The following is a 17,980-nucleotide window of genomic DNA, read 5'->3' on the forward strand; positions in this document are numbered from 1 at the left end:
AGTATTAACCAAAAGTGCATACGTTTTTCTTTATCGCTTCATTGGGGGACACAGGACCATGGGTGTATGCTGGTGTCGCTAGGAGGTTGACACTAGGCAAAAAAAAGAAAATGGCTCCTCCTCTGTAGTATACACCCACCTACAGGCATTAAGCTTATCAATTTTGGCTTAGGATCCAGGTCTACCTCCTACAGACATGATCAGATCCAACCTTTGTGGTGTTTTATTAATCTTTCTACTTTCTTTTTCAGATACCTCTTCAGAGTTAACAGGGAACACTGCTTCCCCTGTTACCCCCTTTACACAAGCAACAGAGAGAGCAGTGTGCATTCTCCACATCGCCCACTCTCAGACCCGCTGGGCAGGACTTATACGCTGTCACCTCCCGGTGTCTCAGGGTGATTCCCGGTGACCAGTCCTTGCCTGTTCACCCACCCCAGCCCCCTCCTCGGAGCGGCCTGGGAGGGAGACGGTGGTCCCTGCTGGTGACCTTCCCCCAAATTCTGGGGTCGACACCGTCTCCTGCACTGTCCGGGACCAGACAGTGAGGGAAGGAGCCAGGATCCCCCTTATCCACGGAGGACCTCCTGGGACCATCCTCAAAGGGGAGAAGAGGCATCAGGACCTTAGAAAAGGTACAATCCCTCCCCCTCCTGCTGCATCAGCAGGCCCCTCAGAGCCCTGACATGGCTTCGCTTACAAGCATATATGCCTCACCCCCCTCCCTCCCTCCAAGGGGGCTGTAAATTTATCAGCCCTCCCTGCCACACGCCTGCTGCAGCTTCCACTTCATATCAGCGGCGAGCGCTTATAATACACAGCGCTACCCGAGCCATGCCCCTCTCCTCTTTCTTCGCGACCCCGGCAGCCCCCCCCCCCCCCTCCTTCTTGCCCACTATGCGCGGCAAAACTGCCAGCCTATTAAGGGTGAGGATCATAGTGATGCGTTTGTCACGCCCACCAGCCCTTCCCATCAGTGGCGGGTCCATTAGCCCGCCCCCTCCTTCCTTCTGCATATCAGAGCCTCGGCGCCCCTTGTCACTCAGGGCAGTGCGCTCTGCCCGTCTACGCCGTCATGCCCCTTCGCCGGCGGCATCACTCTCCCTAACACCGCTATTTCTGATAACAGCTCGCCGTGGCCTCAGCTCCAGATCTTGGATGGGGGACACAGGACAGGGGTCTCAGGACTGCGGCTACATCCAGGACCGGGTAGGCTCTGCCCCGCACCCACACACACCTTTCCTACCCTCAGGCTCCCACCCTCTACAGTATCCCTGTCAGGCACATATGCCCAGACCCAGGGAGCTCTCTGCCCGTCCCTCCCACACAGTCACATACTACGCCTGCACACTTTGCAGAACTAAGTGGCCCGCAGGTCTGACAACGGCTTTCTGCTCGTCCTGCAAACCTCCCACCATGCTGGCTCCCCAAGAACCCCCCGCCGTCTAGGAGGAAGGAACTCCCTCTCCTCTGGAGTGGGCTGTTGCTATGTACCAATCTGTCTCTGACCTCACCAAAGTATCCCAATCTCTGGTTCAGGTCCTAGAACTCTTGCCTAGGTTATCCACGGCCACCAGTGCGCAGAACGTTCCCACGGACGATGTACAGGCACCCCTGCCCCCTCCTCATAAGGGCAGACTGATAATACGTTCTCACAAACGAACTCGCGCAAGCTCCTCATCCAGCACTCCTGTACCATCGACATCCTCCAAGATGCCGCCTGCATCCCACACCTCCTCCCCAGAGGTTGCCCTGGGATCTGACTCTGTTCCAGAATCAGAATCTGACGCAGACACGGACCAATATTCCAAAATCCAGGACATGGTTGACAGCCTTATTTCGGCCATCAACCAGACTGTGCACGTTAAGGAGGACGAGGGCCCTTCTCAGGACCACTCCGTCTCTTTCAAGAAAATTAAACGCCTAGCATGCACCTTTTCTAACCATGCAGAATTTGACCGTGTCTTTCAAAAACAGTGGGAGCATCCAGAAAAGAGTTTCTCAGGAAAGAAACAGCTAGACATGCTGTATCCGTTTAACCATGACCTTGTCGCCAAATGGTTGGAGTCCCCAACTGTGGATCCTCCTGTCTCTCGGCCAAGACTGTTCTCTCTCTCCCAGACGGCTCCTCCCTCAAGGACACTACGGATAGACAGGTGGAGGCTTTGGCTAAGTCAGCCTTCGAGTCTACTGGCGCCTCACTTTGTCCTTCCTTTGCATCAACTTTGGTATCAAAATCCGTGTCCGCATGGACCAAGCAGCTTAGGCAGTGCATCTTAACGGCGGCTTCCCCAGGCGATCTGGCTGATCTAGCGGATCAGATCGCCCATGCAGGGAAATATCTGCTCACGGCATCCCTCGACTTCTCTGCCTGCTCAGCCCGCGTCTCTAGCAATATTATTGCGATACGTAGAATTCTTTGGCTGAAGGCTTGGAATGCCGACCCGGCATCCAAAAAATCTCTAAATCTCCCTTTTCAAGGCTCCAGACTGTTTGGGTCCAAGTTAGACTAAATCATTTCTGATGCCACAGGGGGCAAGAGCACCTCCCTTACCCCTTCCCAGGCCCAAACGTCCCTTTCCTAGGAGACGTTCCCTTCAGTCCCGGTCCTTTCGTCAGTTCACCCAACCGGGCTACACCTCTCAACAGGACCGTACCACAACGCAAAGGGCCACACGTAAGCCATCCTTTAGGCCCACCCCGAACTGGCACGCAAAGGGTCGCTCCACCAAGCCCTCGGGATCCAGATCACGATCCAATAGATTTTCTACAGCATGATGGGTCACCCCCCACCTGGGATCTCTCCCAGGGTGGGCAGCCATCTACTTCTGTTCCAAGACGCTTGGGTCTTGGTGATAGACGCCTGGGTCAAGGAGATTGTGACCTCTGGCTACAAAATCAAATTCAACACCATGCCAGGAAAACTATTTCTCAGATCCTGCCCCCCGCAACCACCATCTCTGCTTCCAGGCTTCCTTCAGGCCATTGTGGAAACAACGAGGATGAGTAAGAATGGCATAAAACAGCTAAATTTTATTAGTTGATTAAAAGTGTACAATAATGATACAAAAGATATATAAATATAAAGACAATGGGTGACTATTGGATCAAAAGAAGAAAGACCCCCGTAGCATCTTCAAACCCTTCATACATATATATTCCAAGGTACAATGGCTACAGACAAAATCCACAGGAAATTAGGTAAAGAGGAAGGAAAGAAGAGGGGAAAGAACAGACAAAAATATGCAGGTAGGGTGGAACCAAAGAGAGAGAGTATAAAATATCAGTCAGATAGACAGGATGAGATAATCCTTGGTTCTAATCCCCAAATGTGCCTCTTGATAAAGCTAAACGCGAAACGCGCGTCGAGGCCCCTAGTGGATGCCCATTGATTGCCTCTCTGTGCCCTCTTCATCTGTGAGAGTCATCAATCAGTTGGGTGAGTGCCCTGACTTAATTATTACTATGGCCTCCCATTTGGGGATTAGAACCAAGGATTCTCATCCTGTCTCTGATATTTTATACTCTCTCTTTGGTTCCACCCTACCTGCATATTTGTCTGTTCTTTCCCCTCTCTTCTTTCCTTCCTCTTTACCTAATTTCCTGTGGATTTTGTCTGTACCCATTGTACCCTGGAATATATATGTATGAGGGGTTTGAAGATGCTACGGGGGTCTTTCTTCTTTTGATCCAATAGTCACCCATTGTCTTTATATTTATATATCTTTTGTATCATTATTGTACACTTTTAATCGACTAATAAAATTTTGCTGTTTTATGCCATTCTTACTCATCCTCATTGTTTCCATTCTGTTTCCTGAGTAGGCATTTTTTACTCACGGCCATGAGTGGTGAACAGGTCCTTGTTGTCACCATTGACCCGTGAGTTTTCTAATATGTTGGCCCAAGTGTTTTCTATTCCTTCAGGCCATTGCCTCCCTTCGGCGCTCTGGAATCATAGTACCCGTCCCCTTTCAGGAAAGCTTTTCTGGTTTTTACTCCAATCTTTTCGTTTTTCCAAAAAAGGACTTGCTCACTGCGTCCGATTCTGGACCTCAAACAGCTAAACCGACGAGTAAGCATCCGTCACTTCAGATTGGAGTCCCTCAGGTCTGTAATCGCCTCGATGGAAGCCGAGGAATATCTGTTCAGTGGACATTCAGGACGCGTATCTCCACATCCCTATCTGTGCATCACATCAGAAGTTCCTTTGTTTTGCCTTCCAGAATCAACATTACCAGTTCACTTCCCTCCCCTTCGGGATTGCCTCCTCCCCAAGGGTTTTCACGAAGGTAATGGCGACTGTCATGGCCATTCTAAGAGCCAGAGAGATTGTAATTATCCCCTACCTCGACAACCTGTTGATCAAAGGCCCCACGTTCAAGGACTGTCTCCACAGCCTCCAGATCACCTTAAACACGCTCTCTCGGTTAGGCTGGCTGATCAACAGACAAATCTTCCTTGGTCCCATCTCAACGTGTGACCTTTCTGGGAATGCAGTTCAACACAACCCTTGCCCGGGTCCTTCTTCCAAGAGAAAAGAGAAACTCTCTCCACCTGGGGATCCACCTTCTCTCCAACCCAAGTCCACACTCTCTTCGGCTATGCATGAGTGTTCTGGGGAAGATAGTGGCTGCTATGGAAGCAGTACCGTTTGCCCAATTCCATGCCTGGCCTCTTCAACTAGCAATTCTGTCAGCACGGGACAAGAACCCATAGTCTCTGGATCTATGTATCACGTTACCTCTTCAAGTGAGAAGGTCATTGACATGGTGGACTCTCCTCTCTTCCGTCAGACCCGGGAGATCGTTCCTACAGCTTTGCTGGCAGGTGGTCACGACCGATGCCAGCCTCATCGGTTGGGGGGCAGTCTTTCTTCACCACACAGTACAGTGCCGGTGGACTCCCCACGAGGTCTCCCTACCGATCAATATCTTGGAGATAAGGGCAATTTCCCTGGCGTTGCGTCACTGGCAGGATCTTCTAGCAGGGTTCCCAGTCCGGGTACAATCAGACAATGCTACGGCTGTGGCGTACTTAAACCATCAAGGAGGAACTCGCAGCAAGTCCGTCTTGAAGTGGCAAGAGTTCTTGTTTGGGCCGAAAAGACAGTTCCGGCAATTTCAGCAGTCCACATTCCGGGGGTCGACAATTGGGCGGCCGACTTCCTCAGTCGGCAGGGCCTTGCCTCAGAAGAATGGTCTCTCCATCCCGAGGTGTTTCAGCAGATTTGCTTACGGTGGGGCACGCCGGACGTCTACCTCATGGCGTCTAGGTTAAACCACAAAGTGCCATCCTTTCTAGCCCGGTCCCGTGATCCTCTAGCGATCGCTCAAGACTCGTTAGGGCAGCTGGAACGGAGACCATGGTATTACTATCTCTTTCCCCCTCTACCATTGATCCCTTGAGTCGTCAAGAAGATCAAGAAAGAGAGTTTGCGGACCATGTCATTCAGACCTTAATTTGCGCCAGAAAACCTGCAACCTCGCACATATATCACAGAACCTGGAGAGCTGCCTTTCGTCACTGTGCGGTAGATCAGCTAGTTCCAATGTCTTTTTCTTTAGCGGTCATCCTGGCCTTTCTTCAGTCTGGCCTAGGGGCGGGTCTCTCCTTGAGCACCCTCAAAGGTCAAGTGTCGGCCTTGTCCATCCTCTTCCAACGTAACTTGGCTGCCTGGCCTCAGGTCAAGACTTTTCTACAGGGGGTGGCGCACCTGGCACAGCCTTATCGCCTGCCCCTCCCAGTGAATCCATGGGACCTTAATATGGTCCTAACCATCCTCCAACAGCCTCCGTTCGAACCCATTCAGGACATCTCAGCCTCTTTTCTCCCCTGGAAGGTGGCTTTTCTGGTGGCTGTTACCTCGATTAGGAGGGTTGCGGGGCTCGCAGCCCTCTCATGACGGTCGCCTTTTCTGGTCTTTCATCAAGACAAAGTAGTGCTCAGGCCGGGCCCTTCCTTTTTGCCAAAGGTAGTTTCCTCCTTCCACATCAATGAGGACATTGTTTTGCCTTCTTTCTGCCCTGCTCCGCGGCATCCATTGGAAAAATCTCTGCATAAACTTGATCTGGTCAGAGCTCTACGCGTGTACCTTTCTAGAACGGCCTCCTTTCGGCATTCGGACGCCCTCTGTCGTTTCTGAGAGGCGTCGCTAGGGTCTTCCTGCTTCCAAGTCAACCATCGCCCGTTGGATACGTTCAACCATTTTGGAGGCACATCGCCTCTCAGGCAAACCTCAGGCTTCGGCTTCACAAATCTGTAAGGCCACAACCTGCTCTTCTCTACATACCTTTTTCAAGGTTTTACAATTTCCACACTTACTCCTCGGCTGATGCCAGTCTTGGACGGAAGGTTCTGCAGGCTGCAGTTGCCCGCAGTCCAACTTAGTTTGTGTCTATCTTGGTTCTCCCACCCTAGGGACTGCTTTAGGACGTCCCATGGTCCTGTGTCCCCCAATGAAGCGATAAAGAAAGGGATTTTGATACCGTAAAATCTTTCTTTGAGTCTTCATTGGGGGACACAGCACCATCCCTGAGTTTGGGCATATGTTCCTCCAGTTGGCCCCATTGGGCATCCAGTTTGTTTTTCTCTGAGGTGCCCCATTGGGCATAGTATGTGAGTCATTCCATGTCAAGTGGATCAGTGGTCCCCACTCGACCTTCTCCGATTTTGCTGAAAATTTATAAGGATGTACATGTATGTTTGAAGAGAGGTTCTGTAAATGTTTAGGGCCAGATCTCAAATACATTGGGCACTGTTGACCTTTCACTGGAGGTTCCACCAAGCCTGCGGCTTCAGCTAAGAGGATTTTGCAAACTTTGGCACATAGCCATTAGAGTTCTATACTGGCTATGATGCTGAAATTTGGCATACTAGCTCAACTTTTGCTGCTAAACACGATAAAATTATTACCGGCTATGACCAAACAATATTTCGGCCGCAATTTTGTGTCCAAGTAGCTTGTAAAACGCGTTGCATTAAATTTATGCCAAACTTTGCCCATATATAACTCAAGACCAAAAACCAATAGTAACTGGTGCTTTGCCCTGTACACCAAACCTCTACATGACTTTGCATTGCTGCAATATCGCGGTCAAACCATATGTATTTGTGGAAATATTCACACCCACATAAGACGAAAAACTTAAAAAAACGAATTTTACCTATTTTTAGGTCAAATTTCTCAAAAAGGGTACCCCTAAAATATATTAATTCTGATATCATTAGAAAGAGCATATTTTTCTCTACAAGGATCATTGGGTTTTTTTTTGTTTTTTTTGGAGTCTCTCAGTTTAAGAAAAGAAAAATGCCACTGAACATGGTGTTTATTAATAAGCAATGAATGGTAACTGCACTATTCAAACCCTTGCGTTGGTCCATGGTGGTTATACCACAACCAATTCCCTAAGAATTGGTATTATAATCCTATTAAGAATTGTAATAATGCTGTCTTTCGAGAATTGGCAGCCCCATCGCCTAGGAGCCATGGCAGATAGCCGTGCAAGGCCAGCCGCGGGCGGTCTCTTTATCGCAGGTTCCGAAGCCTGAGGGTGGGTGTCTTTGCCTAGGATCCCAAGCCTAATATTGGGTATCTTTTGTTTGTTCCTAAGCCATAATGTTCAGTCTAAGTGGTCTGGAATTGTTGCTGAATTTGCAACCTAATCGGTTCAGAGAAGCTGTATTGTCGGCCCATTGCTGGTGCTGGAATTATTGCAATGATTGACTGCTCGGGAATCCAGTATGTATCATTTCTCACAGGCCAGTGAAAGAAGCTAGCTGGTCCATGAGGATGCATAAAATTTATTAATGCATCATGGTCGTCGACTGAAATTTCAGAAATATTTCCTATCCACCAGTTCCTATCGTAAATGCAGGCAATGTATTACCCTGTCTGGAGGTTTGCAATTGGCACAAAAGGCATTTCTGATCTGACAGATCTATCTACATGGGCAATGAAAGATGATGGGTCATTTGACACCCTTGAAATGCGAATCTTTTTGTCATCAATTGGCACAAACTGGTGATTTTTCTCTTGTTCCAGCAATTGTATGTCCATCTTTGAACCTTTCCTCTTGAACTACCCGTATTTCGTCAATTTTTTCTTTTGGAACAAAAAAAAATTTGATTCCATGCAGTTGCTCGTTGCAAAAGTTGAATAAATCCACCGGGGTCAGTATTTGGTTTTCAGTTGGGCGTTGAAGACTGGCACGAGCTGCCAACCTCTTTGCTGTCCCTCCAATCCCATCACAGGGCGACTTTCCATGACAGGTACCAAAAAAATTCCATTCAGCGCTGATATTGAAATCAGCATTGTGGTGGCACAAGTTGAGAAGTTTTGAAATTTTTGTACTGGGCTGCAGATCCATCGCTGAAGTAGTGGATATGACGAATCCCATAGATGAGTCTTCAGATACTCCACAATTACTGTTAAAGTGTGGACTGCAACTGTGTCATGTCGTGAGCAATCACTGATTATGCACAAGCTGATGTTCTGCGCAGCTTCACCATTTAACTCCTTGAAGTAAATTACAAATGGGTGTACTGTAGCTTGACTATTTTCCCAGTGGAAACCTTGAATGGCATCTTGAACAATAAATGAGTAATTTTCAGCAAAGTCCATAAGGATCACAAGCTCTCCAGGTCTCAGATTTTCCTTCAACGATTTCTAATAGCTACTTTGATGCTTGGCGATGTAGTGATGGCTACAAAGTTTAGAAATTTTCAAAACCAATTCTTCAATGAAATCTTCTATAGTCAGTTGTTTGGTATCAAGCGTGTCTCGATCAGTGTGAATCCATTGTTTGAACTCAATAATATCTTCAGGGTCACTGTTGACAAACACATTGACTAGAAATTCTTTTAAAACTTCAGGACCCGGGCATTTATCACAACTGCCAAGCATACAGTCCTTGGATTCAATTCCACAGACCATTTTGCATATGAGCTCTTTGTAGTCATCATTGATTGGGCATGCTGCAAGCATTAGTTTGACATTTTGGTGAATGGTACACACACAAACGGAATGTGTTCCAGCAGATCTAACGGTTACGCACCACTTTGGCCGAAGCTCACAAAACTTGGAAAATCCAATTTCAGGGCCATTCCGATCCCGATAGGCAACAAACATTTCCTTCATATTGCTCAGTAATAGTCGCTTTTGCATCTGCTTTTTTTCTCCTGCTATTCGCACTGATACATAGTCTTTTTTACCAGGGTACATTTGACTGAATTCATCATCCTCAAAAAATGCCTGCACCTTTTTCTTCACTTCCTCAGAAACTTTCTTGCCACACTTGATTCTAGGTAAGGCTAAGATCCCATGTTCACATTTAAGCTTTCGAGCTTGTTTGACCATTCGTTCAGAGACACCGAATTAGTCTGATATAGCCTTAATGGACCAACTTTTAGGTGCCAATGTCAAGATTTGGACCTTTTCTGCCCGACTGGACACCTGCAGCTTTTGCTTCAAATCTGCCAAAAGGTGATTGTAATCCAGACACATTTTGCACTGTGCTGTTTTTGTTTGCTCAATGTATTTCGGCTCAATCCCTCCAATTGAAGCAATCTTGCTAGAAAATGCATTTTGTACCTTACTTATCTTTCTCCTTGCATATCCAAGTGAATCCCGCTGGCTTACCTGTGGATATTTCAGAGGAGAGATGCCAATGGATGTTAAGCTTGAATTTAGACTTTCAGGAGAACATTCCATTCCATCTGGATCTGATTCAGAGGAAACTGGATCAGCTGATTTTTTCCTGTTAGCAAATTCTTTTCGACATGATGCACACATCTTCTGGCCAGGCTTCACATCATTCTTTGTAAATTCGTTCAGCTGGTCAGCTGCTAACAAATTGATAACTCGCAAATTCTTTTTGGTGTTGACCTTTCTTCCCAAAAGGATTGCAACACGATTTTTGCAAATGCTCTTATTTGGTCAAGAATGAAGCTTCATGGTGTAAACAGATTTGTGAATGTTCGTCAAAATTTAGTCCCACTCATCGACGCAGCAATTTCTGTTCATCCAATCCAAAGCTTGTAAACAATTTCAACTCATCCTTGCTATGGGTGAATGTCTTAAGGTGGCACTTCGAATTATTCGCAAGGCCGATAGAGCACTGGGCCGATTCTTCATCAATTTCATTCTCCATCGCTAAAAAATAAATAATATATGCATTAAAATGTAACAATAGTCAATAACTTTTCATAAATAAAAAGGTTTATAGATTTTTGATTATAATAGACATTGCTAGCAACAATACAACTCTGTAACATGTGATAAGAATCTGAAAATCAAACACAAAATCAATGCATTACGCGCATAAATAACACCATGGTCAGTGGCATTTTTCTTTTCTTAAACTGAGACTCAAAAAAAAAAAACAAAAACAAAAAAAAACCATGATCCTTGTAGAGAAAAATGTGCTCTTTCTAATGATAACAGAATTAATATATTTTAGGGGTACCCTTTTTGAGGAATTAGACCTAAAAATAGGTAAAATTCATTTTTTTTTAAAGTTGTTCATTATATGTGGGTGTGAATATTTCCACAAATACATATGATTTGACCGTGATATTGCAGCAATGCAAAGTCATGTAGATGTTTGGTGTACAGGGCAAAGCACCAGTTACTATTGGTTTTTGGTCTTGAGTTATATGTGGGCAAAGTTTGACATAAATTTTATGCGACGCGTTTTACAAGCTACTTTGACTCAAAATTGCGGCCGAAATATTGTCATAGCCGGTAATAATTTTATCGTGTTTAGCAGCAAAAGTTGAGCTAGTATGCCAAATTTCAGCATCATAGCCAGTATAGAACTCTAATGGCTATGTGCCAAAGTTTGCAAAATCCTCTTAGCTGAAGCCGCAGGCTTGGTGGAACCTCCAGTGAAAGGTCAACTGTGCCCAATGTATTTGAGATCTGGCCCTAAAAATTTACAGAACCTCTTTTCAAACATACATGTACATCCTTATAAATTTTCAACAAAATCGGAGAAGGTCGAGTGGGGATGATTTTTAAAACTGGTCCACTTGATGTGGAATGACCCTTATTTGTTTACGTTATGGTTTCTTCTACTACTTTACTCACTAACTGATGAGCTTAATGCCTCTAGGTGGGTGTATTCTACAAAGGAGGAGCTATTTTCTTTTTTTTTTTTTTGCCTAGTGTCAACATCCTAGTGACAGCAGCATACACCCCATGGTCTCCTGTGTCCCCCAATGAAGGCTCCAAGAAAGAGATTTTACGATGAGTACCAAAAATCCCTCTTTCAGCAGCGTCCATACACTAAACCTGCTGATTCTGGCTGGACCAACGGAATACCTTTTAGTCAGCTGATACATGTTACATAAGGTAGCAGATGGGTTTTGATTTAATTTGTTTTCTTGCACAGGGCAGGCTGCTGTCAGTTCTGGCAGCTATTCCCTTTTCAGAACGTAGCAGTTGGCTAAGCGCGCCTATCGAAGGTGTATGGGCCGTATTTAGGACTAGTTATCTTACCTACAGTGCACAGATTCCCTCTAGACCAGTGCACTGGTTGTTCCATTCTTAATTTTCTACAAGATTTGCATAACTTATGACATTGAAGGATTTTAATTGTCAGAAGATCCCGGCATCTCCTTCTATACAACCAGCATTTAAATGACATAACACAAAATGGCATATATGCATAAAAAAGAAAAATAATCTGCCTTGAAATCTGTAAATATTTTTGCTTCATTTTCCCCAATTGATTCCTTAACCCATTCTGTATTCACGTGTGTGCAGGCGACTTGGGAGCCCTACGCGCAGAGCAGATACTGCCTATATTACATAGCCGGCACAGTCCCTAGGAGCCGTAGCTGGTAATGAGTTCTGGCCGCAGCTGTTAACCATTTAAACACTGCTGTCAGATTTAAATGGATTGTGACTGCGCGCACCACCTTCTGTTCGCCCACGATCCCAGGGGACTGATGTGTTGCTATGATAGTCGTAGATCTGCTAAAGACCCCCTCGCTGTCATTTCTGTTCTCATGTGGAACTATGCCTATGGATGAGCTTCACAGGACATGGAGATTTTCACTATCTAGTGTGATACCTCAGTATTGCAGTGTAAGTGGTCAAACCATTACAGGTTGAAGTCTCCTAAGGGCACAAAAATAAATGAAAACATTGTATGTACACAAAATTGGAACGAGTAAAAGTCCGCTTATTGCGCTAAAGGAAGTCCTCGCTCAACCCTATAAACAGAAAAGTAAGAAAAAAATTGATACATGTTTGGTTTTGTCGTAACTCCAAAATGGCTGAGTTGCATATTTTTTTCACCATTCCTTCACACTTGGATTTTTTTCCCTGTGTTTCAGTGGATTATACTGTAAAACACACATATAGTTAAAGGGGGTTCTCCAAGAATGTAATAAAATGGCCCCCATCACATAATTTAAACAGCAACCCATCCTAGTGACCTGTCAGGGTGGGCTGCAGTCTAAAGAAACTGCTCCCTAGAACCGGTCTCAAGTGACCAGAGGAGCTGTATCATAAGCATTCATACCAGTGAGCTTCCAGAGAAGGGCTATGACAGGTGAAGAAATAAATGTTCTCCTCAGTTGACAGAGGACTGAGCTGAAGAAAAAAAAAAGCCCCTAGTGCTCTATCAACCAGGGTGGAAGACTTATTTCTTCTGATATTACAACCCTTCTCCTCGGCTCATGGAGGTATTTGTGCTGTCCAATTGAATTACTTAACGGGCCATTTGTTTGTGGCGAACTCCTTAAAGCAATCACACACTTACTTTGGGTGAGCCGAACAGTGGTTTTAAACGAAAATGCTTCCAAAAGGCCAGACATGATCCCGCTCAGCCAGTCTGAAAAGGATCTTGTGGCATTTTCCACTAAATAAGTTACTAGTGTTGAAATGTTTTATAGCCACAAGGACTTAGAAACATGTATGTGGCGTTCTAAAGATGCGGTTATCAGCAATTTTCTCATTTTATATACTAACCTTATTTATTTTATTTTTTTTTTTTGTAGGCAAGAAATTTTAGAACAGTTATTGTCAAATATATTTTTAAAAGAAAAGAATGAATCTGCAATCGTCAGTGCAATCCAAATACTGCTTACTCTGCTAGAAACTAGACGGCCAGCGTAAGTCCAAAACTATATTATACACTGTTCAATGTCTGCACGAAGAGGGGCTTTATGAGAAAAAAGTGAGGAAGGGAGACTTGTGGTTGTCTCATAGTTGCCTTTTGAATGTTGCAAGTAACACATTGAAAATAAAATCTGACTATGTTGGAATATTCCTGCGCTCCGCGCTTGAGCAGGAGAATGCTCCCACGCTGTCAGTGACGTGCATGAGGTGAGCTGAGTTCATTGGACATGACCTCGGCTCATCTGGATGCCGTCACAGCCAGACACTGAGGAGCGCAAGCATGCCTGCGCTTCAGTCTCTGCGGCATGGCAAGCTGGATGGCTGCTTTCGGCTGCGATCCAGCCTGTCATGTGAATGTAGCAGAGCTGGAGCCGTCGTGGAAACCATGGAAAGGTAAGGATGAGGTTGCTTTATTATTTTACTTTTATTGCAGGAGATCGTTGGCTTCAGCTGGAACTGAGAATAAAGATGATCCTTCTACAATGTGACAGCCCTTGACATATTTGTATACAGCTATTAAGTCTCCTCATAGGACATGGTTTGCAGACCGGTCACCATTCTGGTCGCTCTTCTCTGAACTTGCTCCAGTTTGACAATGTCTTTTTAAAATATAGTGCCCAAAACTGGACACAGTATTCCAGAGGAGTAAAGTCCGATAATGACTTCACGTGATCTAGACTGTATGCTTCTGTTAATACATCCCAGAATTGTATTTGCCTTTTTTGCTGCTGCATCACACTGTTGACCCATGTTCAGTCTATGATCTATTAGTATACCTAAGTCTTTTTCACATGTACTGTTGCTTAGCTCTATTCCTCCCATTTTGTTGGACTTGTGGTTGTCTCCTAGTTGCCTTTTGAATGTTGCAAGTAACACCTTGAAAATAAAATCTGACTATGTTGGAATAGTTTTCAATGTTACATGGTCATATTTGACTTTCTGACCCTTGACGTTGCCAGTGTTTAGGTTACTGTAAGCACTTAGCTAATTCTGTATTTGGGAAAAAAAAAATAAAAATTGCTAAAATGCTTTGCTTTGTTTCAGATTTGAAGGGCACATAGACCTTTGCCCCCCAGGCCTCAACCATTCTGCCTTTTCAGTTAACAGAACAGTTTTAACTGCCATTAAGGAAAAGCTTCCATCCTTTCACCAGCTCCTCCTGGACCCTCCAAAAGTAAGGGTCTCTGTAACCATTGCTTTTATGACTTTATTTTTTTTTTTAGTAAGGATTATTGTTCTTAGTTGGCACAAAATGTTTAGATTTTAATCTTTCGCATTTTAACTTTTTTTTTTATAACTTTTTGTAGACCGATGTCATGAAAACAACATGGGGAATATTGGACCCACCTGTGGGGAACACACGGTTACATGTGATCAGACTTGTAGCCAGTTTACTACAGACTAATACACGCACCATCAATATGGAGTTAATTGAGTTGAACACTATAGGAGTTATTTTGGTAAGTGGTGTGAGTGTGTTGTGGAGTTTTTCTTAGTTTTTTTTTTTTTTTTTTTTTAACTGAGGAAAAAAAAAATTCTCAGCTGTCTGTCGGTGAAAAATGCACAGCACACAGATGGCATCCAAATGCCATTCCGAGTCTTTTTTTCATTGAGTTTGATCCAACTCTCCGATCAATATCAGACATGTCTTTGTGATTTTGCACAGACCATTGGATCTACAAAATATCACTGACGTGTGAACAGCCCCTTAGACTGTCGTAGGTAAGGTGCTATCTGTGAAAAACTGGCATGTGATTGAGGCCTTGGTCTACATCAATTGTCTGTCTGGTTCCAGATAGGTTTTAAAATTGTATAAAAAGCCTTGGTTTGAAGGTGGAAAAACCGGAAGGAACAGAGGATAAAAGATGATAACCCTCCAACCCACCTTTTAAAAAAAAAAAATTACATGAAGATAACTAATGCATAGATGTCATACCTAGTGCCCTACTTTTGATTTCCCCTGCTGTAGTTTCCAAGTGGTAAGGCTGCTTTTTCTTGGTCCACAGTGGCTGCTACAGTTGCTTGTGATCTGCTTCCCCTCCACAGTAAGACTGCAGGGATGAGTGCAGCGCTGATGTCTTCATCTCTGGTCCATCCTGAGGCAATGGTGGTGCAGGAAGGGGGATTCAGACTTCCCACTGTGCTCCCAGTAAAAATGGATCACGTGTAACCCATGGTGTCCAGTTAGGCCTTTTTTTTGTTTGGAGCTTTAAATCTTTTGTCTCCCATTGGTATGTTTGTTTGTTTTTGTTTTTTTACTTTGAAGGGACAGATTAATTCCAAAACAGTCCATTTCCTTACACTTAGGCTATGTGCCCACGATGCAGAAATGCTGTGGATTTTTCCTGAGCGTTTCTGCATCTCCCCTGGCAGAAAAAACGCATGCGGATTGTACATGCATTTTTCCTGCCAGGGACTTGCGGATGTGAAGCGTTCTTCACATGCATTTCCGCATGCGGGTTGTCATGCTTGTCAACTTGGTCACACTATATAAATCCATGCAAACGGCATGGATTTATATAGTGTGACCCGAGAGAATGTAAAAAAAAAAAAAAAACTATACTTGCCTTCCGATGGCCCCCGGTGTCTTGCTTCGCTCGGTCCTGACTGCCGGCAGATCGCGGTACACTGCACTGAAGGACCTGCCGACGTCAGCGTCGCGTGACCCGTCACATGACTGACGTCAGCGCAGGTCCTTCAGTCCATCGCTATTTGCCGGCAAGGGAGGAGGAGCGCAGCGGGGGCCATCAGAAGGTAAGTATCATATTTTATTTTTTATTTTATTCTTTTTTTTACAGGTTCTATGGTACCCGGGTCCGGAGGAGAGTCTCCTCTCCTCTAGACCTGGATACCTTCTGCACATTGCAACGCATGGAATGTGCATCTACATATACAGTGAAGCGTAATCCATGCGTTTTAATGCAAGTCAATGGCGGCGAAAACGCAGCACTTCCGCAAAATAATTGCTAGTGCTGCGTTTTTTTCCGCAATGATGATCTGCAGCAGAAATTTCCACAGCATGTGCACAGCACATGCGGATTATCATTGGGGAACATGACAGGCCTTCTACCATGCGTTTTTAAGCGTTTCTGCCGCTGCGGAAACGCTTAAAAAAAAAAAAAAACGCATCATGGGCACACAGCCTCAAATGTAAACCAGATATAATCCTATACTTCTATATGCACCTATAGTGTTACGTGTACTTAAAGTGGAGTTCCTCTCTCCAAGATCCTATATGTAGGATTATTATTAATAATAATTTTCCTTGGAGATGGGAATACCCCTTTAATATGAGCTCCGCTTCTGGACCTCAATACTTTTTCAAATGGTATTTCCATGCAATATGTGGCCGCGGGTTCTGTGGGCAGTGTGAATAGCGCACCCCTTTAAAATTATAGGCTGCAAGTTACTGAATTCCTTTTTTTTTTCATGAACATTGTGGTTACATTAGTGATTTTTGATTCTTTTATGTAATTTTTTTTCCTCTTTTTCTAGGATATGTTTTTCAAATACACATGGAACAACTTTCTTCACACACAAGTGGAAATCTGCATTGCTTTGATTCTTGCTAGTCCTTGTGAGAATACAGACAGCACGATTAGCGAGGAGAATGCTGCAGGAGACCACATCTTATTAAAACATGTATGTCCCGCTTCTGCCACTTGTATTTTTCTCTTCTGCTTCCACAAAATGTTCTTATTGACTTCCCAATTCTCTTGCAGCTTTTTGTGAAATGCCACTTAATAGACCGAATACTTGAAGCATGGGCCTTGAATGAAAAGCGACAGTAAGTACTTTTACTTCTTGAAAGTGCACACACAACTGTCCAGCCGCCTCTGTACGCCCCACCCCCAGCGTACATTACAAGCAATTTTTTACATGCATTTTATAATATTTTGCATATGTTCTTGAAGGTCTATTTTCTTTTTAACCCCTTAAGGTCACAGCCTTTTTGGCCCAATAAATCCGTCTGTATAACTGCTTGAGGGCTTGTTCTTTATTTTGCTGCTGTAGAAAGATCAAATCTGTTTGTCGTTAGTTTATCCCAAATGTCTCCTCACATATAACTTTTACGCTGGCAAAATTAAAAACCCCTTTGTCATATTAGAGCTTTGATGCATTGTAGCCTTTATGTACATCAATATGTATGGGATTGATGGTGAACTAAACAAAGGTGTGTGTGAATTTTGTTTTTATTTTCCTCCTTAGGTCAGAAGGAGGACAGCGGTACGGTTACATGGGACACTTGACGAGAATCGCAAATTGTATAGTGCACAGCATTGAAAAGGGGCCAAACAGTACACTAGCACATCAACTTATTAAAGGTATCTTCTTTAAAGTGCCTGGGTCTGCCTGCGTGTGGATATTTTGCATTCTAGATTGCGGTATAACAATGGCTTTTTGGATACATTGTCATGCTCATTTTAGTGTTAATTGTTCAGTGTGCAATTGGCAAGGTTTGGGACTTCTGATGTTTCCCTCACACCCCTCCCCATTCACAAATGGCACTGCTCTCCATATAGATTTGTCTAGTCAAAAAATGTATACTGGCAATTGCGAAAAGGAAACGTCCTGCGCCTGTTCCCTGGAAGGTTGTGTGTATTAAAGACTACACGTCTGATTATCATTTTTTTTTTTTGTTTTCTCTTAGTCTGTAGACAGCTTCTTACAACTATGTAAAATGTTTTATGAGTGTAAAGGATCCAAAACCCATTGGATCAGTGTGAACCTGCCAACGGCCATGGTATAATCTTTTTTTTTTCCCATTGAAAACACATGTACATGGGTGTGTGAGCGTTCGCCGTCTGCCATTTGAGACAACCCCTGCCTTGCATGTATGGGCTCCTTTAT

At 44.4% G+C, this 17,980-nt stretch overlaps 1 protein-coding gene across 9 annotated transcripts in view; it reads left to right on the plus strand.

Moving 5' to 3' along the window:
* The window catches only part of PPP6R3 (protein phosphatase 6 regulatory subunit 3), a 93,694-nt gene that overhangs the window by 51,987 nt on the left and 23,727 nt on the right, over positions 1-17,980 (plus strand). For all 9 annotated transcript variants that reach the window (XM_073658020.1, XM_073658021.1, XM_073658023.1 and 6 more), the window contains 6 exons: positions 13,009-13,122; positions 14,174-14,303; positions 14,437-14,589; positions 16,625-16,771; positions 16,852-16,916; positions 17,339-17,454. In XM_073658020.1, the coding sequence (XP_073514121.1) occupies positions 13,009-13,122; positions 14,174-14,303; positions 14,437-14,589; positions 16,625-16,771; positions 16,852-16,916; positions 17,339-17,454 (725 nt within the window). The remainder of the gene's footprint in view (positions 1-13,008; positions 13,123-14,173; positions 14,304-14,436; positions 14,590-16,624; positions 16,772-16,851; positions 16,917-17,338; positions 17,455-17,980) is intronic.

This window comes from Phyllobates terribilis, unplaced genomic scaffold (assembly GCF_046119375.1).
Source record: "Phyllobates terribilis strain yellow unplaced genomic scaffold, ASM4611937v1 Scaffold_13__5_contigs__length_258822181, whole genome shotgun sequence".
In the NCBI taxonomy this organism is placed as follows: domain Eukaryota; kingdom Metazoa; phylum Chordata; class Amphibia; order Anura; family Dendrobatidae; genus Phyllobates; species Phyllobates terribilis.